The following is a 26,195-nucleotide window of genomic DNA, read 5'->3' as shown; positions in this document are numbered from 1 at the left end:
CAAACAAGACTGAATCTTATTATCCTGATGCATGGCTCTAGCTGGATGCAATCCGATCTCTAAATCGCAGTCATTTTTGCTCCATTACCGATTTTCCTTCCCACTCCTAGCCTATAGGTCTTCAGAGGAATCAATTCAAAAACAGAGACCAGCATCATCTAACGAAGGTGTGTTAAATGTTCAGCACTTCGGTCTGTATTCAGTAGCTAAGTGAGAACCTTCCTCATGTCTCAGGAGGCTGGGCACCCTCCACTCGCACTGACTCCGGTGGGAGCCAGCATTTCTCAGCCTCCCTGGGAAGCCACATGCTTCCACATGGGGTAAGTGGGGACTTAAGGACTTAAGTGCCCAATTTTGGAAATCTGCTAATTAAATGAGAATCTGGGCAAATGCAATCATTATTGTCCTTAAAGCCAAAGGAGTGAGACATTTCTCAGCAAGCTCAGGCCCTCTTCTGAATTTTCTGAGCCATCTGCGCATTGCCAATGGTGATACAGAATATATTCAGATTTGTACAAAGTGATGTGTCCGATTTCTTCTAACACCTTTAAGTGTAGTTACAAGGAACAAAATCAGAAAGATGGTGAATAGGGAAGAGTACAGCCCAGTAAGCCTGTGCCTGAGTTCAGCTGGAATTGACCCAAGTTTCATCAGAATAGAGCATGCTTGTGGCCAGCATGAGGGTTTTAGTTTTGTTTGTGATGCAGACAAACTTGTAGAACCATTTCCAATGCAAGTGTTCATTTTGTCAAGTTCAAAATTAATACACCTCTAACATGGGCTTTCAAAACAGACCTTTTCTGAACACGTTAGCAGATTCATGAAAAGAGAGAGACTGCAACCCCAGCACATTGTTTTTCTCAAAATGAATATGCACTGACAGTGCAAGAGGCAGGGACGTTTGAAACACACTTAGTTCTAGTAATTACCAAGTGTTGTGCTTCTTTAGAAGTTAGAGCCATTCTCATCTGTGGGCACCTTCCCTCATTCCTTTCTCCTTACTGCTCTGTAGGTGCAGTTTCTCCCCATGCCACATGGAGAAGCCAAGGCTACTGCATTGCTTACATTAAATCCCACTAAAGCCTCAGGGTGAAATTCCACAACAGCTTTAATTGACCTCCACCATCCATTCCCATTCCCTCCCTACCATCAACACCAGCTTATACCATCTGTGATGAAGACTAATCACTTTTTTTGGGGGGGAGGGTTACTTCTCAGCCAGTTTAGCTCTCTGAACCAGCTCACCAGGAGGTCAGATGAGCACACACACCAGCAGAAAGGAGGGGACGGGACCACTGCAATGCCTCACTGGCTGGTGAGGAGGTATTTTTCTTGTCTAATAAGACAAACAGCACATTTGGCATAAAGAGCCTGGATTTGCTGCTTGTTCCCAGGCTGGGAGCACTCACCCATTGGGACGGTTTCGAGCAGCAGGCTCCCAGGGCATTTGTAGTGAAGATGGGCTTGTTCAGCATTGCCATCTGGTTCCCCAAAGCAAATCACCAAGTCAGAGCCCATAAGCCTATGCTGGAGGACAAGAATTCGCTTGCGGTCAGTACAGTTTGTACTATCCCTCTTGACTTCCTCCTTGCCATGACAAGAGGACTTCCTGCCAGGAAGGAGCTCATGGACAACATCACCCATCAGAGTTCCTCTTCATCATTCCTGCAGCCACCCAAAGAATGTCTCCCAAATAATCAGGCCCTCCCTTTCGCCCCAGGCCCATCATCAGACTGATCAAGGCTTCGTAATAACAGCCAAACCTCAGGATGACTTGTGTTGTTGCACAAGGATCTCACATGGCCAGGGATTATCCTCACTCCTCCCAGCTGTTTCTCACCTTGGAGGGAAACCGCCCTGTGGGGCTCCCAATGAGGAAAGTATCAGGAGAGCAAGAGGACTTGTGCTTCTAGCTCTGTAGCATCCTCTGGAAATTGGGTCTGCTTTCCTCCTGGGGGCTGGGGCAGCAGTTTAGTCTGGTCCTATCTGGCTGGAGAGGGAGGCAAAAGACTTTGTAGATTAACAGGAGGAGGGAACAGGGGAAATGAAGCATACCTACAACCAAGCAGCCATCCAGTGGTCACCGCTACCACAGGACATGGTGCGTTCAAATACAAAGAGTTTCACATTTAAGCACAAAAATTCAGGACCCAGGAGAAAAACACCACCTGGCCCACAGGAGGTGGGTGCAGTCATTCATCTACCACTTAGCTGGGGTGAATCGGGTACCAAGACTGAAATCAGCGTTATCACACCACACAGAGACATGGGGCATCATCTGGTCAACAGGAGCTTCCTTCATGTGCATGCTGCTCCCAGAGCACCTGACAGCAAGCTATGCCTGAAAAGCCACCTCAGTTTATAACCCTGGGAACTAAACTGTATAGCTACAGCCTTTTTTAGCTCAAGTTTCACAACACTGTTCTCAGTCATAGTAGCAAAGACAGGACATCCCTGAAGCAGACCAAGTGCTGGAAGCTGCAGGCATTTTGAGCTCTGTCTCTTTTAAACCAAGGGACTGGTAACACAGTGCTGCCATGTCCCTGGATTACAGCTGGATGCCCACCACTGATTATCACAGCTGAAAAGCTAGTTGTTTTTCCCCTTGACAGATGAAAACTGAGGGCTGTCTATTTGGTTTGTGTTTTCACAGCACCCAGCCAGTCGCTTAATTACTTGGCCCGGTTTCTAAGTTTCCGATTCCCACTTCTGCAAGTGACTTCCTCCATTCCCAGGCTCACAAATCCTGTTGCAACTTTCATATCTGCATTCATGGTCGTGACTCTGAGCTTGTCGCTGCTGCCCCATCACAAAGAGCACCTCATCCTCAACAGGGCTTTCCAGGTGTTTTCATAATGCAAAAAAAAAAACCCTAAACAGCACAAAGCTGTAAATACATGGTCCCTGTGTGATCAACAAGCAGATTAAAAAATTCACCAGCTGGACTAGAAGAGATTCACAACAAGCCATCAGGACTCCACAAAGCAAACAAACTGCACAGCACTGCAGGCAAGAATTTCTCAGGAACGTGTTCCATTCTAACACTATTTAACCAAGCTGCTCCACAGATCAGTCCTGCTGGACTGCTCTGCGAGCTCCTCAAAACCAGAAGGCTTCCTTGGTTGAAGAAAAACATCCATCTTCAATGACAGCAGGTTTCAGTAGCCATTTGAGCATCTTGGCTAGTCGAGCAGGTTTTAATTGGCTGTAATTAATACTCCTACAAGCTTCCACATTCTTATGGACTGAATGAGATTGAGAAATACAAGATTGCTCCCTGACCTTGTGAACATTAGAACAAATCAAAGGAACTCATTCCCTTCTGATCTTTAGAAATGAAACATCTCTGCAATCAGAGAGGTAAAAGGCAAACACCAGCACTGCTGGGCACTGACAGTGCACAGCCCAGTTTCTTCTGGGGCACAAACCACAACGGCCTCAACCTCAATCAAAAATAACTGCACAGCAAGTTGCTACAGACAGTAGGTTTCCTCTGTCCCTCAAGAATCCACTTTTTATGCTTGCACGTCACTCAGAGCATGTTGAGGTGTATGTGTGCAAACCATGGTGCACCCACAATAGATTTTTAGCAATACTGAAAGTGGCCTTCGGTGAGATGCGTAAACTGAATAACCCCATCAGTGATGGTGAAAGCCAAATAAGCCTGAACTGTCTGATGTATTGAAAACACTCCATCTGTCACCAGTGGGCCGGAAAAACAGTTCGTGACACCTGCACAGCTAGGCTTACAAGTGCTTTACACTCAGCAGGATCTTAACCACTTGGAAAGGAAGGGCTGTGCAGATGATTTCCTCCACTGAAGCCACCAGTCTGACCCTCAAAAGAAAATTGACAGATGCTTCCACACAAACACCTTGCGCATCTTGCTCTCTATTATTCTGCTTGCAATCCTTCATTACAGGCATGTTACAGAAGTGGGTCTGCATCAGCCTTTCCAGCTTGCACTTGGTTGTCATGAAACAGAAACTCCAGTATTTTCCCTCCAGGCAGGGCAAGACCTCCCATTTTGCTCCGAGATCAGAACCTGGCAGGGAAGTCAGGAAACTGCAGATGCTATCGTTCATGGCCACCTCTTTCAATATGCATCTACAGACATAGCTGTGGTTCAGGAGGTGTCCAGGCCCTACGCTGCCAGGTCCTAGGAGAACATAACAAGGAAATCTGTTTGCTCTCCCACTTCCAGAAGTTGTCCTCCAGCGTTCACTGTCAACCACTACTGGTGTTGGGATTCTGGACTGCACACCCTTGGTTTTAAGCAGGATGGATGCTCTTATCTTCCCACATGCTGGCTCCCAGTTCCATGCTTCAAGCCTGCATGTATATCATCTTTGAGAGCAGAGGCCAAGTGCAGCACTCACATGCTGTTTCTCAGCTCTTCTGAACAGGCTGTCATGGTTTTCTCCCAAAAGCTCCATCCTTGTGTGCCTTTCCCTGGAATGCTCCATTAACTGGCATGTTTTACACACTTGAGGCCAAAGCCTCTACTAAGCCTTTAGGCAGGTAGCATACTTTTTAAGCCTTCAGCACCCACGGGTGCTCAGAGCCTGTCCTACACCAGTAGATTTAAACATACACTAAAATGATTTACTGAACCAGTAAATACCTCTGCCCCAGGGAGCCAAGGACAGTACGGCTGCAGACCACTGGAGGTGGCATTGCTGATCCCAGCTAAGGAAGCAGCAAGCAGATACCAGCTTGGGCTGCAGATCTTGACTTCATCCCCTGGTCTCCAGAGGAGCAAGACACAGGTGCCCAAGCTGGAGAGGGGCTGTACCCCTTTCCTGAGCTGTCTTTGAGGATCTCCCAGAAGCAACTCCAGTCCTTTGTGCCCAGCACTCTCAATCCTGGCAGTTCCTGCTGTTCCACAGGTTCTCCAATCTCCTTCAGCCACCTCGCTATGCTGCCTCTTCCTCCACATTGCTACCAGGGAAGGACAGCGGCCAGCCCTGCTCTCCTGCACACTGCTCTGCCTGATCCACTTAGGGCTGGAGCTTGCCCAGGATCACACTTTTGCCCTAAGTGCTCATCTAAGCCCTTGCAAGGAATCCAGCGCCCTGCAGTGCCTCCAACACCCTGCTCCCAGGCAATACCAGAGAAGCTGAAATCCCAGTCCCTGCAGCAGGGAGGACTGACAGGACCATTCAGTGTGATTCACTCAGGATCCCCCTCCCAAACCAGTCTCCAGTGCAGCAGGACATTGTCACGTAACATTAATATGACAAGACAACAAGAGGACATAACACACCATTACATCCTGCTGCAGCTTAACAGTTAGCTTCACGAGGTGGCAAGGTACTCAGACCTGCAAAAGCCTGTAGTGACCAAGATTGGCAACCAGCCACAGCAACTCAGCAAAGCCCCAAAGCCAGCAAAACCCAAACCCAGTTCCTCTTTCAGCCTGAGAGAAGGAGGGAAGGAAGACAGCAAATCTGCCTTTCAGATGCTTGCTGAAAAAAAAACCACTACATAACAGTATTTTGCTAGGTATGGCAAGAACACCTATATGCATGCACCATACATACACCTACATGGGAAAAGGTTTTTATTACCTGTGTTAATGTTAGTACCTTACATCACTCAACCCATGAGCCCTGCCGGAGCCACACTGTTTCTTTGCCATCACCTTCACAGGGAGGTGGCCCAGGTCCCCAGTTTCCTGGGGATCTCAAACTCTTTCATTGAAAGAAATACTGTCATTTCCAGCACTGCATGAATGTTTCCAAAGCAAGCAGTGCCTTGACTTTCCATTTAAATATGAAGAATTGCCTTGTAGGAGTGCTGCACGCAGCATTTGCCGAAAGGCAGAAAGCAAGAGCATGCATCTTTGAGCTAACCCACAGGCAGTGCTTCTTTAAAAGAGTAAGGCCAGATCCTGATCTCATTTACGCAGGAGGATATCTGGAGAGGCCTCAGTGAAATTACCCTGCATTTCCACAGCTGATGTGTCAGAAATCACAGTCCAACACAGCCCCAGGGCAGTTTTATTGCAGCCTCCCCAAAAAAAGTCTTTGCTCACTCCTTCCTCTTGCCTTGTACAGGCAAAAGCACCACTCAGGAAGATGGCAAGAGAGCATTATGCCGCCAAAGCAGTGACAGCAGCTCTATTTAGCCTGGTTTTCTAGAGAAGGGAAGCAGATGCAGTAGCACTGTGTGGGTAGGGACGGGCGAGGCCATGCATGTGGGTTCCCCCTTGTAACCTTTGAAGCTGTTTGCTCATTTCAGAACAAGCTGATGGCAGGCTGGGCAGAGTTTTTACAGCTACGTAATTTCTAAATATTTCCTGAGGATGGGCAGCTGGGGAGGGAAGAGGGGTCATAGTAATGAGGAACAGCTCAACCCTGTATCAGACTTCAGAGAATCCACACAGGCCTGCCACTTCAGGGCCTAGCTCTATAGGAAAAAAGGCCGTACTGGACACTGCAGTAACAGGAATAAATCAGAGTGCAAGCTGAACTGGGGGCTCTGGGAGCCTGGGGGGGACTCCTGAGCACATCTCCTCCTTCCCTGCAGGAAAGGGCGGTGCAGAGCAGCCAGAGCATCCGGGGAATCTGCAGCTGCACCTGCATCCGTCCTCAGCCAGACACAGAGGGCTTCAGTGCTCCATCTTCCCTCCGCTTCCTCCCTCTTTTCTTCCCCATCTTTCCCCTGAATAGGCGGTTTCAGGAGGAGCACAGTGCCCAGATTCTCTCGGGTTTTACAGCACATCCGGCGCTCCATGCATTATCCCGGCGGGCCTTGCTCCAGCAGCCTCCCTGCCTCCTCCCCGCTGCCCGGCGCATCGCCAGCCTGCCCAGGGATGCAGCAACACGCACATCCTCAGCCCGAGGAAGCAGCAAGCGAGCGAGCCTCCTCCCAGCCACTGGCCCTCCGCCCTGGGCTGTCCGCACGGCTGACTCACACCATCTGCCCTGGCACTGACCAAAACCCTGCCACACAGGGCTCCTCTTCCACACACCCGCTCCCCTCAGTGCCACGAGCTCAGCCAAAGGGAGCCAAACACACTACAGCCAAGTCCCAAGTCACCTCTGCACTCGTGGCCCCCCCCACATCCCTGCCTGGGAAGTGTCACTTGGGCACATGCCGCGCAAGCAGCCCTGTGGTGACAAGACACCTGCCCGAAGAAGGCCCCCGCACGCCTCCAGCCCAAGCAGCAGGGTAGGTACAGTGCCAAAGGAGGAACCGCGGACACTTGCCACAATTCCAGAGGAAAGCATGACGTGAGTTCTGGCTTAATTGGTTATTAATAACTTCTTTGTTAACAAGCCAGCCCTAAGGAGGAACTGAAATTTGACTACTTCTCTGGTAGAGAGCTCAGCCACCCCTCCGCAAGCAATCATTCACAATTTCTCCCTACATCATTTTTGTTCTCGGAAATTGCAGACCTCCCCAGTGAGTCACAACGGTGACAGCATGGTCCCCTCACCTACACACAGCGTTGCAAGGCTGCTTGGTTGGCTTCTTCTTTTTAAATCCTAGAAAAATAACAGATGCTGTAGTTGAGGGGGAGCTTCTCGGAATCTGTTCAAGCACCAGGCTGTGTCTGGATATGACCAAACAGTTCCCTAGAACAAGCCCTTTGGGAGCTGCAGAGCTCCCTTGCCCATGGGTGGTTACTCATGCCACCCCATGCTGCCTGCTCAGGGTGAGGAGCCTTCCTCCACAGCAAACACTGCCAGCAAATAGCCTCCACACCCAAACCCCACGCCTCCCTGCCTGATTTCTTTGGAGCTTTCAGTTAAAGGGACGCTTCTGATTTCTCTCCTGCGCAAATCAAAGCAGTGATGTGACCCTCTTCACCTTCATGCTGTGCTCACGGCATGCAGCACAGTGGGTTTCCAGCCCCAAATATCTGGGGATGGCTCCAGAGGACCCAGAAGAGATAGCAGGGAAGTCCCTACTCCCGTACATGCCACAGCATCATTCTACCCAAATAATGATGTTATGGAGACCTTGCCTTCCCCATAACCCATGTAGACAGCCCAACACCAAAGAGGAAGATTGGAGACCGTATGCCAGAGCAGTTTCTCACTACAGAAGCCTCCATCAGATGTTTCCAGAGCAGCACTCGGCAGGTTCAGCAGAAAACATTGCTCACACAGCCTAAAGCAGAGCCTGGGTTAACTTGCATCAGAGCACCCAGGAGGTCTCAGAATTCCCCCCAGATACGTCAGTGGCCACAGTAAAACCCCAGGACCAGCATACCGCAACCATGGAGCACAAAAGAACTGCTTCCAGCTAAGCACCCAGTGCCTGATCCAGGTCAGCCTGAGCAGCTCAGTCCTCTCCAGGTCACACACAAGGAAGCCACAGGCAGCAGGAGGGAGGACACCTTACAGAGGGACAGCCCACCTTCTGCTCTTGGGGTGTCCCAGGCTGCCATGGTTGAACAGTCCCAGAGAACAACAGGACCTCACCAACATCTCCAAAACACAGCCACAAACAGAGCACTCCTCAAACCTAGCCTTGCTAGCGGCCTTCATGTCCTTTTGTAGGGCCCAGGGAGCTGAGTAGCCTTCAGCTGTTGCTGGCCCTGATGATTAACACATTAATGGTTAACATCTCTGTAAATGATCCTCACCTGAGTCTCCAGGACAGCCATGTCCCTGAACCAAAACAGGGGCAGTGCCTGCCCCCAGAGCCAGGCACCGGCACCGCTTGCATCCATCAGCCCAAAAGGGAGTCCTGGGAGCCTTGTGGGAAGCACTCTATGTCAGTTCTCCTCAGGCTGCTGCTCGTGTGTCTGGGCTTTCCCTCCTCATGAAAATGCTGTTTGGCCCTTTCCCAGGAGGTTGGTCCCAAGCCACCGTCCAAGGCTGCACACCCCTTGAGGAGGCTGTTTGGGATGACCTGCCTCCTCAAGTGACCCTTTCCTGCAGGTTTGGGGGTTGAATTGCACACCTGAGACTTCAGGATTTCCAATCCTTTTTCCAGAGCCATCAACAGCCCCGCGTGTTGACAGTGAGGTCCCACCACCAGCCTCCTGCCCTCAGGCTTCCCCCACAGGAGCTGGGGTGCACATCCCACCTACACCATGGGCAAACAAGACCCGCTCTGATTTATTCACCTAGAAAACCTAATACCAGCCTCAGCCACCCATGTTGACCCCAAGGAGATGTGGCTCCATGGCTGGATGCCACCAGCGCTTCATGGGACCTCTCACAGCCACGTTGGGCCGAGCATGGCCACCTGGCTCTGGGTCTCCTAGCCGCCCCTCCTGTTTTTCTATGGGTCCTGCAGGATAATGAGAGGTTCAGAGGGGTCTGACCCTCCCAGTGCCAACCATGCTCTGCTCTCAGTTACACCAGGGTGTAAACAGTGATGCAAGCTCCTCATTGTGGGCTGGGATTTGTAGAGAAGTAGGGTTACGCACAAGGACAAGTCTGATGCTCAGGAGTCACTGATGTGGCCTCTGCTCCAGAGGGGAAGTGCTGACTCTGAAATCCTGTTTACAGGCACTGACGTGGCATTTTCTAGCCCAGGATGTTGCTTCCTCTCCATGTGGGGCCTCAGCGGGGCACCCGCTTCCTTGAGAGGCAGAGGATCCCCATCACATCCCGTGCCCCAGGCGTGGGTCGAGGCTGGTCCCCAGGCACACAGGCAGCTACCGGTGACGTGACAGCCCTGCACAGCGCACGTGTCAGCGGCGCCGGCTGCTGACCTGTGTGCCTGGCTTTATCTACATGCAGCATCTCAGGTGTGAGCTTAAAGTCGGGCTGAATCACCACAGCCACCCCCAGGCCAGCCCTGCTGCCGGGGTGCACTGCCCTGTTGCCTCACTCTCCATGCCCCAGCACTGCTGGCAGCCCCGGGGAGTAGCTGGTTGCCAACAAGCAGCCCAAGGCCAGTATTCCTACTCTGTCCCCACTCTCTGTGCCAGTGCAGGGCATTTATTCTGGTCTCCAGGCACTTGCTGGGGGGCAGCTGGTGGTCAGTGCAGTGGATCAGCCGTTCTCCTCCCTTCTTCACCTCATCTTCCCTGACCCTTCCTCCCCATCACATCATCTCGCCAGCTCCATCCCCAGCCAAATGCAGACCCAGCAGCGCTGACTCAGCAGGGCCGGAGCTGCCTTCCCAATGTGGCAAGAGGAGCTGCCCCACGCCTGGTGCACAGACTGTGTGCGTGGGTGTGTGGAGAGCGTGGCAGCCACCGCAGCCAGCCTGCCGTACGCTTTGCACAGCCCCTCGGCTCGGCAGGCAGTGCTTTGCTGCCAGGGACGGGCAGAGCTGGAGGCAAACGGGCTGCAGGGTTTCTTCTCAGGAAAACTACCCGTAGCGTCACAGCAGCCCCTTTCTCTGCAGCTCACTCAGGGTGGTGTCATGCTGTGGGTTTCCTTGTGCAGCGGTGAGAGAGGAAGCAGGGTGCGTGCTGGGCTGTGCTGCATTGCCGACCTGCGGGCACAGCACTGTGCGAAGGGACAGGACCCGTCCCTTTGCCTGTTGACTGCCAGGAGCGAAGCCCCTGGACACACTGGGGTCTGCGGTATGAGCCAGCTCGCATTGTCCAGCCCTGCCACCACCCAGGCCCAGCTTACAGCCCCTCTATGGGAGCCAAAGCCAGGCTTGAGACACACACCCCCCTCCTGTCCACCCCAAACAGCACGGTGGGCCATGGCGCAGCGAGGAGCTGCAGGGGGCACCGGCCGGAGAGGAGCTGGGGAGCCCCTGGTCACCTCCTTAACAAAGCTCCTCAGGTCTGCAGTGGAAGGGGAAGAGGCTCCCCTCCTTCCTCTTCCTCCCTCCTTCGCCGGGATTTTGCAGCCAGGTAAACACAGGATGTTGATGAAACGAGCTCCGCAGACTGGGCAACCCTGGAGTCAGCAGGACTCCCAGCGCCCACCAAGCAGCCCAGCGGCGGCTGTACAGAGGGGAATGGGTGATACCAGAGCTGGCTGCACCCCCTTCTGCCATCCCCAGGGTCACAAAACTACCCTGCGTGGAGGGAGAGGCAGCATGGGCTGGGGTCAAACCCAGGGCAGGGTGAGCTCCCTGGTTGTGCGCCCCTGGCTGAGCCCCTGCACCTCCATGGCCCTTGGGATCTCCTGGCAAGCTGGGCTGATGCTCACAGCACAGCACCAAGCACCTTACTCCAGGCTGCAGGCTTTGACACCCAACCAGCAGCAACCGTGTGGTACCTCCTGGGCCTCTCAGAACACTGGCGACACAGAGGAGGCAGGGGTGGGGGTACAGACCCCCTGGGATCACACCCTGCCAGGCATCAGCTCAGTACCTGCCACTCATGGCTGGCACTGCAGGAACAGGCTCCGGTACAGCGTGTGCTGTACAAAACATGGCTACTTGACAAGGCACAAGAGGAAAGATGGGGAGGGGGGGGGGGGAAACTTGTTTTTGTGTTTCTTGGATGTCTCAGGCCAGTGGTTAGTCAGCCGTTGGCTCCCAGACCGAGCCTTGCAGGGCTCTGCAGCACAGCCTCATGGCTGGCAGCCGGGTATCAGGGCAGTCCCAGGCTTCTTCTGAGGGCTCTGGAGAGCATGAGATGGGGTGGATTTGGGGCTGCTCATGAATAAGCAGAAAGGTTTTCCCAGGGAATTAAGCAGCTGGAGGACAGGATCTGATGGGCATCTCTGGTTTTGCAGTACCAGGATGCTTGTGGTCCCTTCGAGGGTTACCTGGAGGCAGCATGACGCTGCACGGGTACCAACCACCATGCTGGGCTCTGTTTCCCTCCTGGTATCGGGGCATCCCATCCCGCTCCATGGCAGTGAGTTGGGATGGGGCATCCAGAAACCAGCTGAATGCAGGAGTCTTTGGCTCACAACCCTGAAATGGGGCTACAGACTGCTCCGCCATCCCGCCCAGCTCACTTCTCAGGTGCTGGGTGCTGCTGTCACCCCCGCAGTGACCACATGTGCTCAGCCAATAGCCAGAGACAGCAAGCCATAAGCAGACCACAAGGAGCCACGAGCACGAGCAAGCAGAAGGGACCTGGCCCCTTGGCAGGGACGTCAGCCAGGGCAGCGGGAAGGATGGAGGTGAGGGAAGAGGGGACAGGGAAGGGGATGTGATGTAGGAGGTGGCAGGAGAGAGATGCCAAAGGAGCTGCCTGCTTTGGTAGAGCATGACTAGATGGGGCATGTGGCACTGTCCCCAGTGTCCCCAGTGTCCCTGTGCTGCCATCTGCTGGCAGGTCCCAATCCTGCTCTGGTCCTGAGTCCAGGCACTGTGCCAAGGCCTGGGGACCCCCTGTCACCCCACTGTCCTGTGGCCTGCTCCCGGGCACACAGGGCAACATGGCACCATGCATGGCTCTTGGCCAGACCCCCCAGGGTGCCCTTCAAGCTTCCCTGCAGCGAGCCCAAGGAAGCCGAGCCCCAAAACTGCTCCCGGCGTCCACCCAAAGCACAGCAGGTCCTCATCCCACTCTAACCTGCTCACTGGGCTGCTGGTTTCCCCCACACCACCCCTCTTCCAGTGCTCAGGCACCTCTGTGCCCAGCTCACTCCCCACCTTATCATACACCCTTCACAAGCAGCCTGCCTGAGCACGGGCTGAGTATCATCTCAGTTGTGCTGGCAGACGCAGGGACAGGATCAGACCCTTGGCTGGCAGCAGGTTTGAGCAGCAGCGCTGCTGGGGCTGGTTTCTCCAGGGATCATCCAGCTCCGCTTCTCACCCAGGCTGCCCAGCAGCGGAGGAAGCTCGCCCCGAGACAGCCCAGGGTCTCGCTGGGCCACAGAGATTTGCTGAGTCCCGTCCTCCTCGTGACAGGCATGCACATACTGAGCCTCTTCCCACGGCCCCCCCTGCCCTCCCCAGCCTTCCCAGCATCTCCATTTCCCCTGGGACCAGCAGGTCTTGGGGCCATGCTGGGGATAATGGTTGGGGACCAGAGCCTTGCCAGGTCTGGGGACACCTAGGCCCACCCTACACATTCCTCTCTGCTTCCTATGGGCACTGGGACCCTGAAAATAACCTTGGTGGGGTGTTAAATGGCATTTGCTTTTCAGATACATTTGGGAAGCGAGGTTAGGGAGGAGGCAAATGACAGAGATGGTGTCCCCACAGAGGCCCTGCAAGTACCACAGCTCATCCCTCCCCAGGCAGATGGCAGCGTCCTGCTCCTTGCTGGAAAATGCCCAAATCCATGGGCAGGGATTGAGCTGCAGCTGTCCCCAGTTTAATTCCTCACAGCCAGGCAAAGTCAGTGTCCAGCGGATTTTCTGTGCGCTTCATGCCCCGGCCCACACGCATGACGGGAAGGCTGCACAGCATAGCAGACCTTGCTGTTGGGAATGATGCCCTGCGTGCGAGCCCTGCAGACTCAGTGCCTGACTTCCACGAGAGCTGCAGGAAGTCGTTTTAGACTAAAAGGGTGGTTTTTTTGCCACAGCCCTGCAAAAGAGAGCTGGAAAAAATCAACCCTCTGAGGGCCACAACCCAAAAAGCCATTAACAATTTTGCTGAAACCTCGCTGTTCAGAGCTGGGACCTGGCATGTAGGTTTTGGTCAGATTTCCAAACAAACCAGGTGTGTGCACCCACCCTGCCTCCCTGCACCTCTGCCCATGCCACCCTCTGTGAGGTTTTTTTTTTCCCAAAACAGCCATTCCCACCAGGCCACCTTTCAAAGGCTGTGCTGGCTGCTCAGCCCTTACAAGACATCAGAGACTCCCCCATCAGCACTACCACCCTGCTAGCCATGCTCTCCAGTCATGCTTCACCCACATCCTCAACCTGTGTGTCCAACCCCATCTCCACCTTACCCTGTGGATGCCCATGCTGCTGCCCACGGCAGAGGTGATGCCAAACTGTGCTGCCAGCCGACGTGCCTGGGTCCTTTTCCAGATGGGGGGCCCTGGCATCCAGGCAGGCTGGCAAGGCTCCCCCCTCCTCCCAGCACATCTGGGCAGCTGTGCCCGCCAGCAGCATCCCTGCGTGGTGCTCACCGTTTCGCCCCAGTAGCTTGCTGACATCAGCGCGGTTTCCTGCCTGCCGGCACCTCTGCACCGTGTGCTCGCCCTGTTACCCCCACAGCCGCACGCCGTGGGGCGGCGAGCCCCAGGCAGCCCCACACCTCTGGCACAGTGAGCCCCCAGGACCTCTTGAAACCACCCTGTGACAGCCAGGACCATGGAGTCAGTGGCTCTGTACAGCTTCCAGGCAACGGAGAAGGATGAGCTCCCCTTTCAGAAAGGGGACACCCTGAAGGTAAGAGGGCAGGGGGGTCACCAGCCATGGAGGGGGTCAGATGCTGCTGCTTTGGGGGACAGAGTGGTCACACAGCATGGGGGTGACACCGGCCCTTTCATTGCACCTTTGTTGCCTCTTTGGGACTTTCTGTGCCGTGTAAGGAGCCATCCTTGAGGTTTTCAGGGTGTGGGGCAGCATCCCCAGCAGCAGTAGGTACCGCTTGTCTTTGCCACCAGTCACATCTCCAGAGAGGACCCAGCTGGGACATGGCATGTGGCCTCCCTGGCCATCAGTGCCACCAGCTGTGCTCTGCAGCAGCCCCGCCAGGGCTGGAACATATTTTCCCCACCCCACAGAGGCACTGGGGGCCGTCAGGAACCAGCGGCAGGGAGCATGTGCCCAAATGCCCACCCATGTGCTGGCATCGGGACAGGCTCTTGGATGCCACCTGGGAATCCCAAAAAGTTGCATTGGGGCTCTGAACATCCCCAGGGGACTGCAGCCCTGCGATGGGAGTGAGGGCCACCTGGCCCACGCTGCCCAGCCGCTCACCCTTCTCCATGGAGCTGATGCTGCAAAGCCAGCAGCTCTTCCTGGACCCCCAGCACCCTCCAGCCCCCCAGGGGTACAGCCAGCCCTGGGGAGGGGGAGGGCATGACCCAGCTGTAACCCAGGGCCCCAGACCCGCCATGCCCGTCCCTGCGTGTTTTCCCCACGGCCCTGGCGCTGTGCCCCGGGGTTTCGGATCCTGTTTGCACAGCTGTGCCGGCCCGCGGGCCCCTGCGTGGGAGGCTGGAAAATGGTGTCGCACAGAAACGGGTGTCAGTGCCCCTGCTCGCACCAGGGAGCTTCCTCCCACGGAGCACCCAGCTGCCACCACCCCAGGGGGACACAGGGGCCTGGCTGCCACCCCAGTTCCTCCAAGGACAGAATTTACCCTCTTCCCTGGCCAGGAGTTTGGGGTAACACTGGGCACCCCCCAGCTGCCAGCACCCATGTTGAGCCAGACTGTGAGCCGAGGAAGGCTGGAGGGAGAAGCCAGCTTGGTACAGGTGCCCCAACCACCCCCAAAACATGTTACCTTTGTCAGAGTCCCCTTTTCCCCAGGTTTCAGTGGGGGGTGTGAGGTCTGGGGCAGCAGTGGGGGTCCCACTTGGCCTCTCTCCCAGGGAGACAGCAGCTGGGCTGACCCCTCCCTGATCCTCTCTTGCCTTAGATCCTCAACATGGAAGATGACCAGAACTGGTACAAGGCTGAGCTGTACGGCTGTGAGGGCTTCGTCCCCAAAAACTACATCAAGGTCAAGCCGCATCCGTAAGTAGCATCCCACTGTGGGGAAGGGTGGCTCAAAGCCCTGCTCTGCTAGCACCCACCAGCTCCAGGACATCCTCTCCCACCACCCAGGCAGCGATCCCAATGGTGCATCCCGATGCCCAAAGGTTTGCCACAAGCCAGGGTAGTCCCACACATGGGGAAACTGAGTCACAGGGCAATGCAGCAGCAATGGGGTCTGCCTGCCGGGTCATTCTGCCATTGCCACCACAGCCAGAGGGGATGGGAGACAGCAGCATGCCCATGTACCCCCAACACACAGAAATTCAACCCTTACGCTGGGCTGCCCGCTAAACAAATGATAATTGGGGAACAACAAAGCATTATGGGATTACGACTGCATTAGACACAATCCTATTACTGTGTTATTAAAGCCCAGCATAATCCACCCCTGTTTTAACCTGTGTTTTATGTATCATTATCCCTGGTAAATCACATTTAAATGCCATAGCAAAACCTGCTCGGGGCTGCGGCTGGGGAGCAGGAATGCTGGGCTCGGGGCAGCCTGGGGCAGATCCCATTGCCTCTCCCAGATCCCATTGCCTCTCCCAGATCCCATTGCCTCTCCGGCTTCAGTTAACAAGCCGGGATGGGCAAGACGCGACCTCTTCCTGTGCAGCACCTGGAGGGCTGGCACTGGGAGCTGCTCTGTGCTGGAGGCCATGCCTGATCATTCACGAGGCTATTTTAAAAGAGTCTCCATGGCCTGGGGCTCCCAAATACACCAGCTCAGCCTTGGCAGGGACAGGAGGTGGGGACTCTGCTCCTCCACTTCATTTTGGCAGCTGCCAGCAATGCAGGCAGGAAGGGTTTCATCCTGGCACAGAGGGATTCCTGCTCTGTGAACCCCCCTGTAGCACCTGCAGGGCTGTTCTCACAGTCCCCGTGGGACATGTGGGAGGAGTAGGGGGAAAGGCAGCCAAGTGGGGGATGAGGCATGTGGTGCGGCAAGGTGGGTGACAGGATGCGGTTGCAACTGTTGGTGATGCTGCACTCGCCCAGGCAGCGCATGAGGACACATCTGCACCCACAGCACCCTGTGATCCACCCCTGCAAAAGTGCTGTGGTAAATCGGGGAGGAGGGGAAGGGAGAAACCGCTGCCAGGGGGTCCCAGCCCCATGGGGAACCCGACAGGGACCCCGCTCCCACCGGCACCGGGGCTGTTGGTGCCTCCATCCCGCGGGGTGGGGATGCAGCACTGGGATGTCGAGGGGTGGCTGCATGGCTGAGCCCGGTGCCCCTGGCAGGTGGTACGCAGGCAGGATCTCCCGGCACCTGGCAGAGGAGCGGCTCCTCGAGCGCAAGTACCTGGGAGCCTTCCTGATCCGCGACAGCGAGAGTGCCCCAGGGGAGTTCTCCATCTCCGTCAAGTAAGTGGCCACGGGATGCAGATGGGCACGTGGCAGGATGGGCAAGGGACCCCTGCAGCCCCTGCTTTGGGGACCAAGGGAATCAGGCCACCCTTGTGTGTGCTCCCTGCTGCGGTGCCGAGGAAGGGATGAACGCCCTGCCCTGCTCCGGCTGCTTTGAAGGGGTTGGGGGCTGCAGAGCCGTGTCCCCCAACACGTCCAGGCACAGTCTTGCACAGGGCCGCCTTCTTCCCTCTGCAGCCTCATGCTCTGCCTCCACCCCCACTGCTTCCTGCTCCCTTCCTACACCAGTGGGCTGCATCGCTGCTTTGCCCAGTGTCCCTCGCTGGGGCGCCCCTAAATACAGCCACACGGGTAACGGTGGGGCTGGGGCCAAGCCGCCAGCACAGCCCAGGGGGCGTGGCCTGGAGGAGCAAGTTACCCAGAGCATCCCCAGGGACCAAGGGCTTCGGCATCCCAGTGCAGTGGGGCAGATGGTTTCGGCATCGACGGCCAGGGCTGTACGAAGGCAGCGTGCCCCCCGGGCAGAGCGTGCCCTCTGGGCTTCTCACCCCACCGCTGCCCCTTCCCTGCCCGGGGCCAGGGTAGCAGGAGCCAGCCCCAGGCCAACCAGGCACTTTCTCACGCTGCTAATCTCTAATTAAGTGTTTAAGGAGGTTCTTGCCCATAATGAAAGGGAGAGTGTTCTGCAGTGCGTCACCAGCATGGCCAGGTCCCTGCCCCTGCCCGGGGGCCTGGCAGCAGCCAGTCGCTGCAGCAGCCCCATGCCAGTGCGGGCACCCCAACCTGCCACCCCCAGGCACACACCGAGGGGTGCCAGCATGCGGGGCTGACGAGGGAAATCCCCACCTACCACGTCCTCCCGTGGCTTGGGGGTCCCCAGGGGTGCAGCGGATTTAGGAGCCTAAGCCCAGCCTTTGCAGTCCCCTCCTGGTACGTGCTGAGCTGAGACCTGCAGCTCTCACCACACTTTCCTCAGATATGGCCCCTGTTTGCTCCCTGGACAAAGCCACCTGCCCTACACGGGACCGATGCTGCCAGCCCCAAGCCCACAAGCATCCTGCTGTGCCGGGGCTGGGTGCTGAGCTTCAGCTGCATCTGGGATGAGCTGTGGCAGGTCTCAGCTGTGGGCTGTTGTATGTGCTGAGGACCCCCTCGGGCTGACTGTCACCCCTGGCTATGGCAGGATGGGTGTAGTGGGACCGGTGGGCGCAGATGGACCCCGCACAGCCTGACCAGCTGGAATGGGGTCTCGATGCTGCCAGCATCCCAAGGCTGGAATAACATCTGTCCTCTTTCCACAGTTATGGGCAGCATGTCCAGCACTTCAAGGTGCTCAGGGAGAGGAACGGCAAGTATTTCCTCTGGGAGGAAAAGTTCAACTCCCTCAATGAGCTGGTGGATTTCTACAGGACGACCACCATTGCCAAAAAGCAGCAGATCTTCCTCCGGGATGAGGACCAGACCCAGGAGGTACCATCAGGGGATGGGGCCGTGGGGACACACGGAGCTGGGGTGTGGGGTGATGGCATGGCTGGCAGCAGGGCCCAGCTAGGAGCTCATTTCTGATCCCCTTTGGAATCCCACATTGCTCCCCTGGTACCAGGGTTGCCACCACCCTGCTATGGTCCATGGGGAAACTGAGGCACGGGACAGGCCGGTGGGTCAGCAGCACTGCCATGGTCTCGCTTTGCCCCGGACTGTGCTCGCAGGGAGGCGTCACGGGGCTGCAGCTCCTGGGGGACAGGGGTTTCCTCCTGCCTGAACCTTTCCTGCTCCTCCCGCCTGAACCTTTCCTGCTCCTCCCTGCCAGCCACGGGACACTGGTGACAGCTAAGAAACAGAGAGGGACAACAACATAGAATCACAGAATCATTTAGGTTGGACAAGACCTCTAAGATTACCAAGTCCAACTGTTAACCCAGCACTGCCCAGCCCACCACTAAGCCCTGTCCCCAAGCACCGCATCTACGCGTTTTTTGAACACTTCCATGGATGGTGACTCCACCACCTCCCTGGGCAGCCTGTCCCAGTGCCTGACCACCCTTTCCGTGAAGATATTTCCCCTAATATCCCATCTAAACCTCCCTGGTGCAACTTGAGGCTGTTTCCTCTTGTCCTGTCGCTTGCTCCCTGGGAGAAGAGACCGACCCCACCTGGCTACAGCCCCTGTCTGGGGAATGTGGAATGGAAGCAAATGGCCCAGCTCTGGGACTGGTTCCAGCCCCTGGGTGCAGGCTTCCCCTCACACGAAGCATCCTGGGGTTCCGGACCCAAACCCCTCCGTGAGCCCCCTCAAGGCTCAGCTCCCCCTGGCTGCAGTGTCCCCACCCAGGGGGACAGGGACATCCCAGGTGCCTGGCTGGCACTTGTCCCTGTGCTCAGGCTTGTTTCAAGGTGGTGTCAAACAGGAGAGGGTGCGACAGCAGGTGACAGGCAGTGCTGCAGGGAAGCCATCAGGGTGGAGAAAAGCCACCCGGTGCAGCTCAGCAGCACAGGGCAGGGCAGCTCACCTCGGGCTCATACCACTGTCCCTCGGGCCAGGGGTGATGCCCAGGGCGGGTGACAGAGCCCGACCAGCTTGGGACAGGGCGCAGGCAGCTTCAGGCAAGCTCCAACAAAGCCAAGCCCTGGGGCAGTGGTGGTGGAGCTGGTGAAACTGGGCCCTGGGAGCTGGGCTGGGGGCAGCTCCAGCACCCAGGGGGGCCCAGGAAGGACCTGGGAAGAAGAGGGGTGCCAGCTGCCTCCGCGGGGCAGGGCTCCCCCGGGCACCCATCTTGGCTTTCCTGGGAAGCAGGAACAGGGAGTCTTGTGCCCTGGGATGCTCCTCTGCACCCCAGGCTCTGCCCTGTACCCCAGGGTGCTCCCTGCACCCCAGGCTCTTCCCTGCACCTCAGGGTGTTCCCCCACACCCCAGGGTGTTTCCTGCACCCCAGGCTCTGCCCTGCACTCAGGGCTGTCCCTAGCACTGTGGCTTTTCCCATGGCAGGATTTCCCTAGCTCCAAACCCTCATCCTCAAAGCGGGCACCTCAGGCCCCCCCACACCTACGTTCTGGCTGCCCAAGGCTGGTCCTTGCCACGCAGTGGCATGACATCCCTGTCACACTGGGGACACCAGCAGTGCAAGGCATTGCAGAGGGGCTGGTGGATGGGGAGACCTCTCCCCCCACCAACCCCTGCCCTCCACTTCCCACCAGGTGAGGAGACCCAAATTCGTGCAAGCCCAGTTTGACTTCTCAGCCCATGACGGCTCCCAGCTGCCCTTCCTCCGTGGGGACATCATTGAGGTCTTGGACTGCCCCGACCCAAACTGGTGGCAGGGGAAGATCTATGGGCGCGTCGGCCTCTTCCCCCGCAACTACGTCCACCCCATCCGCAAGTGAGCTGCCGCCAGCGCTGTGGGTCCCCCCACTGCCCCCCACTCACCGGAGCTGCTTTGTGCCTGCCCGCGGACTGCACTGCATCCCCACGAACGGTGCCTGTCCCCACGCTGGGCTGCCAGCGCACCAGCTCCTGGTGCCGTGTGGGCTGTACTGGAGGTAGAGGCCAGGCTGGTGGTGATCCCCATCCAGGGCTGCCCAGCTCTGGTGCTCTGAAGCATCAGCGACGGCTGAACCTGCTCCCCGACCCAGGAGACCCCCACCGCTTCCAGCCCAGGCATTGCCTCTTGCTGCAGGCTGGCAGCGGCGCTCCCCTGGGAAGGAGCACAGAGCATCAAACCAGGGCCATAAAAACTTTTCCAGAGCCACAACCCAACAGGTGGCAGCAACGGAGGTGAAGAGCATGTACCCCAAACCTTTGCTCCTCGCCAGACCCGGTAAGTGAAGCCCGGGCTCCAGGGAGGGCTGCAGGCAGCCAGGGTACAGCCGGGCTTGGTACCTCCTCAGAGGGGTGCTGGGGCTCAGGGCACCAGGGGGAGGCTGATCCGGGGGGATTCAGTCCTGTGGGTGCTGTTCATAGCTGCAAATTGTGGCTCTTCTTAAATATATATATATATATATATTTTATTTAGAGCTAGTAAAACATGTTTGGGTGACACCCTCGAGTGTGGCTGCTCCTTTTCCACCACCAGCTCGGGGATCCTGTGGTCGCACTCACACACCTGCTGCTTTGCTGTGGTTTTGCTTCCCCTGCAGCCCTTATTCACCCACCCCAATACTTCTCCCCAGACCCCCCGCGGGACTCAGTGCCCCCGCAGGTGCCCCCCACATCTCACAGCCCCATGGGATGTATTCAGGGTCCACACTGCTGAGAACACCCAGCTCACTGCACCAGTGGATTTAAACATCCTGTATCCCAAATGTGAGATAAAAACTATCACCCAAATTCCCATCTCTCTCCCCTTCCCAGCACCTTTCCACCCCTGGGGGCTGGCAGGCCGCTAGGCAAAATAGGCATAGCAGAAAATATTGATGCACATGAGGATAACGGCATTGATGCTGCAGATGCGGGCCCAGAAGGGGGGCTCCGTCGCATCCTTGAGGATCATGGCCGAGGATCCCTCTGCCTTTGACGGCTGCTGGCTGCCCGGGGTGGCTGAGCAGGAACCTGTCACAGAAGGACGGGGAGTGTGGGGAACGGAAGGCCACGGGGACCAGCCACCTCCTTGGGGGTGGCACAGTCCCGGAGAAACTGAGGCACAGGGCATCCATGGTGTCCTGCTGCCCATCGCAGGCAGGGAGCTGGGGGCACTGAAGATGTCTCCCCTGTTAGACACCCCCAGGGACACACTCACCATCAGGGGGTCCCTGGGATATGCCATCCACAGAGGGCTGGGGGGGCTTCCGCGAGAGGGTCCACCAGGTGAGATCCTTCAGCTAGAAACCAGGATGAAATTTGGTGAGAAAACACCCACAGGCCAGACCCCTCCACGGGGACCCCTCTGGCCGAGCTTGGGGTGCACGTGGGTGACACCAGTGTCTCTGGCCAAGGAGGTCCAGTGGGTGGATGCAGCTGTGGGGGCCAGGGTGAGGGGTCTTGGGTGCCCTACTGACCTGGGCCAGAGGTGGTGGGGAGGTCAGCAAGCTGCCCCCCACCACGATGGTGCCCGTGGCGGCGCACAACAGCATGGCAAAGTGCAGGTAGTGGATGTCAGCAAGCAGCCAGGGCCGCCTGTCAGGGACTCCGCAACGGGGTGGGGGGTGCACCAGCTCCAGCCCCATCCTGGCCAGTCCCAGCACCAGCCCTGCCATCAGGCCCCAGAAAGCTCCCTGCAAAGCAAAGGTCTATGGGGGGATGTCTGGAGCAGGAACAGTCACTCTGCACCCCAGCTGGCTGAGCCATGGCCTAATCCTGCATCCCCTCCGCAGGGGATGTCTCCATCAGCTGTGCTACACTTGGTGGCCATGCATGGTGGCACCTGCCTCCTCCTCCTCCTCCTCTTCGTCACCCACCAGCTCCCTGGGGAAACACCAGCCAGTCTCAGTTCCTCTTTGCAGTGCTTCCAGCATCACCTCTCTCCTTCCAGCAACCCCCCGAACCCCGCTGAGTCCCTGGGAGCAGGGTGGGCAGGGAGGTGTTGGCACCACCCCATGTACACAAGCATCCCCAGGGCCACCCCGACCACATACCTGCTCGTTAGCTCGGGGCCAGAAGACAGCCAGGATGAAGACAGCAGTGACAGGGGGAGCCAGGTAGCTGGTGACAGCCTGGATGTAGACGTAGAGCTGACCACCACTGGAGCTCTGCAGGATGGGGATCCAGACCACGCTGAGAGCCACCAGCACCACCGTGACCACCCTGTGAGCAGCAGCAATGCTCTGCAGGGTGATGAACCTGTCCCACCTACACCTCCTTGCACCCGCGGCATCACCGTGGTGGTGGGGGTTCCCCAGGGTCAGGGGTTGGGTCCCAGCACCGGTGAAGAAAAGCTGGCCAGGGGATGCAGGTGGGTCAGCAGGAGGATGCTCACTGCCAGGTGACATCCCCAGGGCTGTGGAGGATGCTAATTATGCCAGTGCAGGCTCCATCCCAGGCAGGTGAGTGTTCCCCAGGCCCCCATCCACCCCCAGAGGCTGCAAAGTTGGACCCCCATAGGGAGACACCGGGCAATGGGTGCTTTTGCTATGAAAAGTCCCCAGCTGTGGAGGCTGGGTGCTCTGGCCAGATTTGGGTGATGCCCTCAGCACCCCCGCATCCAGCCAAAGCACCCAGCTGAGAGCCAGGGACGTGGGCTGAGCTGCCTCGTGCTCAGCTCCCCCCAGCCTGGCTGCAACGGAGGGGTGCGTTTGTCCCCCAACACCATCCTGTCCCCATCCTCACCCAAAGCCCAGCCGCATCTTGCGGCATCACCCTCCTCCGAAGCGGGAGGCGCTGGCCAGACCCCAGCTTTTTGGGCCCAATCTGAGCAGGCTGGGCAGGACATGTCCTGCAAGCTGCTGTATTTATAGCTCTGCCTGGCTTGTTTACAGCTTTGCAGAATTACCTATATCTCCATCTGCTCACCTCGAAAAGCAGAAGTAGAAAAAATAACATAAAATAAAATAAAAAAAAAAGCAATGAAAGCATCTCTAGTCAGAACCCCCGCTGCCTGCCTGGTGCTTTGGAAAGAGGAAGCAGCCTGAGCACAGAATGCGTGTCCTGACCCAAGGGCAGGAGGAAACCCCTGTGCTTGGTATGTCTTTAAGCCACAGAAGATGCTAAAAGGTCATGGGAAAAATACCGGAATGTCTGAGCATGGCGGTGAGCTGGGGGTGCTGCGTGGCCGTATCCCGCTCTGCACACAGCCTGAGGTGGGGATCCGGGCAGGGATGGGGGCAGAGCCTGGCACAGCCTGGGGGGGATTCGGGCAGGATCGGGTGTTCTCATCACTGTGCCATCACCTGAGCACAGAGCATGCATCAAACACCAGCAGGGTTTTCCAGCTGATGGCACAGCCATGGCAGGAGCTCAGGCCCCCAGGTCCAGGAACTGGGACCTCTCTCCAGGTCCATGATCAAACCCCTTCCCTCCCTGTGCTGAGCCCCAGGGCACCCCCACCCTGGCAGGTCCAGGGGATGGTTGGGACCCCCCGGACAGCTACCCAGAAATAACCCCACGCCACCTATCCCTGTGCTGGCAGGTGGAAAAACCTTAAACAACTTAAGCAGCTTTTTTTTTTTTTCTTTTTTTCCTTTCCAAAACATTTATGGTTGGCTGCGTCCCTGCAGGGCCGTCTGGCAGCGATGCGCAGCGCCCTGCTTGCACAAATCACCCGATGCACTAATGCATCACCCGGGATCGGCCGCAGCAGCGGCTCCCGCCCAGGGCAGGCAAAGCCCTTTGCAAATACTCATTAGCCATCCCCGGGAAAGCTCTCCAGCGTTATTACACCCCTTGTCACAGCACCAAAGCCAGTGTCAGGGAGGGGCGAGGTAGGCCCCGAGACACGCACCCCACCGGTTCCCACGGGGGAGCCGTGCAGGACTGCAGTTCCCCGGGATCGCTGCCCATCCCCTTCCCACCCTGCGGAGACGGAGGATGCCAAGGAACGGCTGCTCCTGGAGCCGCCAGCCCAGCCAGCCCTCCCCGCAGCCCCAGCAGAGCCCAGCCAAAGCCCTGACCCAGATTCCCTCCTTGTTATTGTCTGCCCTGCGCCGAGGACACTCCCGCGCACCCCGGCACCACGCCGGGCATTCCCCAGCGCTGACTCCACCGCCCCGAGCGTGGCACTGCGGGCAGGGTCCCGGGCTCCCCGCTGGCACCCACCAGCCCCCGGAGCAGCTGGGCATGTGCAGGCAGCGCTGCGCTTTGTGGCTCGGCCGAGGTCTCCCATGTGCTTCGCTTGCAACCCCGGCGGGGAGCAGCCCCTGGCTTCCCCTGGAGAACGGGGTGGAGGTGGCGAGGGAGAGACTTCACGCCGGGCACAGCTCAGCCCCCCCAAGCGCCCCGAGCACCCCGTCTGCCCTTCCAGCGCTTCCAGACGTGCGTTAATCCCAGGGCTGGCTTTCCTTTCATAAGCCAGGCTGAGCACAGGCACTTTGCAGGCTCCCAGGCGCAAAGGCACGTCAGAGGGCCAGCCCAGCCCCACCAGTCTCCCTGAAACCCAGGGGCTCTCCCAAACCCCGCTCCCTACCTGCCCACCAAGAGCAGCTCTCGCTCACCAGCCCCTGGCCTAAGCTTCCTCCAGATGTCCATGGTGAAGAGGGTGCTGCTGCTGTTGAATATGGAGGTCAGGGATGACATGAGCGCGGCCATCATCACCGCAATCATCAGACCCCGCAGTCCTGGGGAAGAGAGGGACTGTCAGGGAGCAGCTGAACTGGGGGAGGGGAGGGGATGGGATGGGATGCGACCGCCCCACTGCTTCACCCAGGGGTAATGCCTCCCCCTCCGCATGCACACACTGGGATTCTCCCTGGGGTAAACACAGGGTTTGGGGACACCCAGCAGCACCTCGGGATGCTGGGACCCTGCGCTGCCCCGGGGTCACCCACATCCCCTGACCTCACTTCAAGAGTCACCCTTGGAGAGGCTGCATGGGCCACCCCAGGCACAAACCCACCCAGACCGTCCACGGGGTCATCCCATCCCTCCCCCGCCCTCCCCGACATCCAAGCTGCGACGAGCTGCACGTCATGTATTTATAATATAAACTTAGCACATGACATTTCATAGGTTACACAAACATTTGCAGCAAAGCCTGGTGGAGGCAGAGCCGCCCCTTCCCACCCACCTACCGCTGGGCATCAGCTCCACCACCAGCTTGGGGTAGGCGATGTTGGAGCAGCCCACGGCCGTCCCGCACACGCGGGTGCACTCCTCAGGGTCCACGCAGGCCACGGTGTCTAAGGGACAAAGGCAGGTGAAGTGTCAGGACCCCTCCTGGGGCAGGGGCCAGCCCAGCACCCCCTCCCTCCCCTGGCAGCCCCTTCCACTGGGGCAGATATTGCCCCTTTGCTATGGTCACAACGTCCAGACCTCGGCAGAGGACTGGGTGGAGGAACAGGGAGCACATCCCACATGGAGATCCACTTCTGCCTCCCCCCCAGCCTGGTTCCCCTCCATCATCCTCAACACAGCCAGGATCCAGCCCAGCAGCACCACCCTCTTGCACCCAGCCCAGCTCCAGTCCCACCTACCCCCACCGAGCCCTCTCCACATTAAAGCCAGCGACAGCCACCCCGGGGGGGGGACCTCCAGAGCTGAGATGGGCCCCACCAGGACCTGGGGCTCCGGCCGGAGGTGGCAGAGCCCGGCGGGCAGGCGCTGCCCTCCCCACGCACGGGGCCAGGCGGGTTCATGCACCGTTGCAGCAATTACCCCAGCATGGGCAGCACCCAGCAGCTTCGCAGGACGCGCGTGGCAGCTGGCCAGGATCGTCAACGCCCAATTACTTCTATGTC

At 57.6% G+C, this 26,195-nt stretch overlaps 3 protein-coding genes across 5 annotated transcripts in view; 1 reads left to right on the top strand and 2 right to left on the bottom strand.

Annotated features, from left to right (window-relative positions):
* Positions 1–13,879, bottom strand: part of EPN2 (epsin 2) — a 64,507-nt gene extending 50,628 nt beyond the window's left edge. The window contains exon 1 of the mRNA XM_055803624.1: positions 13,742–13,879. The gene's annotated coding sequence lies outside the window, so the exon portion shown is untranslated. The remainder of the gene's footprint in view (positions 1–13,741) is intronic.
* Positions 13,880–13,964: 85 nt separating this feature from the next.
* GRAP (GRB2 related adaptor protein) lies at positions 13,965–20,915 on the top strand. Its single transcript, XM_013295538.3, has 5 exons — positions 13,965–14,186; positions 15,385–15,482; positions 16,749–16,871; positions 18,176–18,344; positions 20,070–20,915. Exons 1-5 carry the CDS (start codon positions 14,109–14,111, stop codon positions 20,253–20,255), a joined length of 654 nt encoding a protein of 217 aa, XP_013150992.1. The 5' UTR covers positions 13,965–14,108; the 3' UTR covers positions 20,256–20,915.
* SLC5A10 (solute carrier family 5 member 10) overlaps positions 20,532–26,195 on the bottom strand; it is a 41,357-nt gene continuing 35,693 nt past the window's right edge. For 2 of the 3 annotated variants that reach the window (XM_005229017.3, XM_005229018.3), the window contains 6 exons: positions 25,530–25,637; positions 24,926–25,076; positions 22,443–22,611; positions 21,867–22,082; positions 21,600–21,689; positions 20,532–21,337 (listed from right to left, as the gene is read on the bottom strand). In XM_005229017.3, the coding sequence (XP_005229074.1) occupies positions 21,254–21,337; positions 21,600–21,689; positions 21,867–22,082; positions 22,443–22,611; positions 24,926–25,076; positions 25,530–25,637 (818 nt within the window). In that variant the 3' untranslated portion in view covers positions 20,532–21,253. The remainder of the gene's footprint in view (positions 21,338–21,599; positions 21,690–21,866; positions 22,083–22,442; positions 22,612–24,925; positions 25,077–25,529; positions 25,638–26,195) is intronic. The other variant, XM_005229019.3, reaches the window with a different exon arrangement.

This window comes from Falco peregrinus, chromosome 5 (genome assembly GCF_023634155.1).
Source record: "Falco peregrinus isolate bFalPer1 chromosome 5, bFalPer1.pri, whole genome shotgun sequence".
In the NCBI taxonomy this organism is placed as follows: domain Eukaryota; kingdom Metazoa; phylum Chordata; class Aves; order Falconiformes; family Falconidae; genus Falco; species Falco peregrinus.
This window is presented reverse-complemented; position numbering and strand designations above follow the sequence as displayed.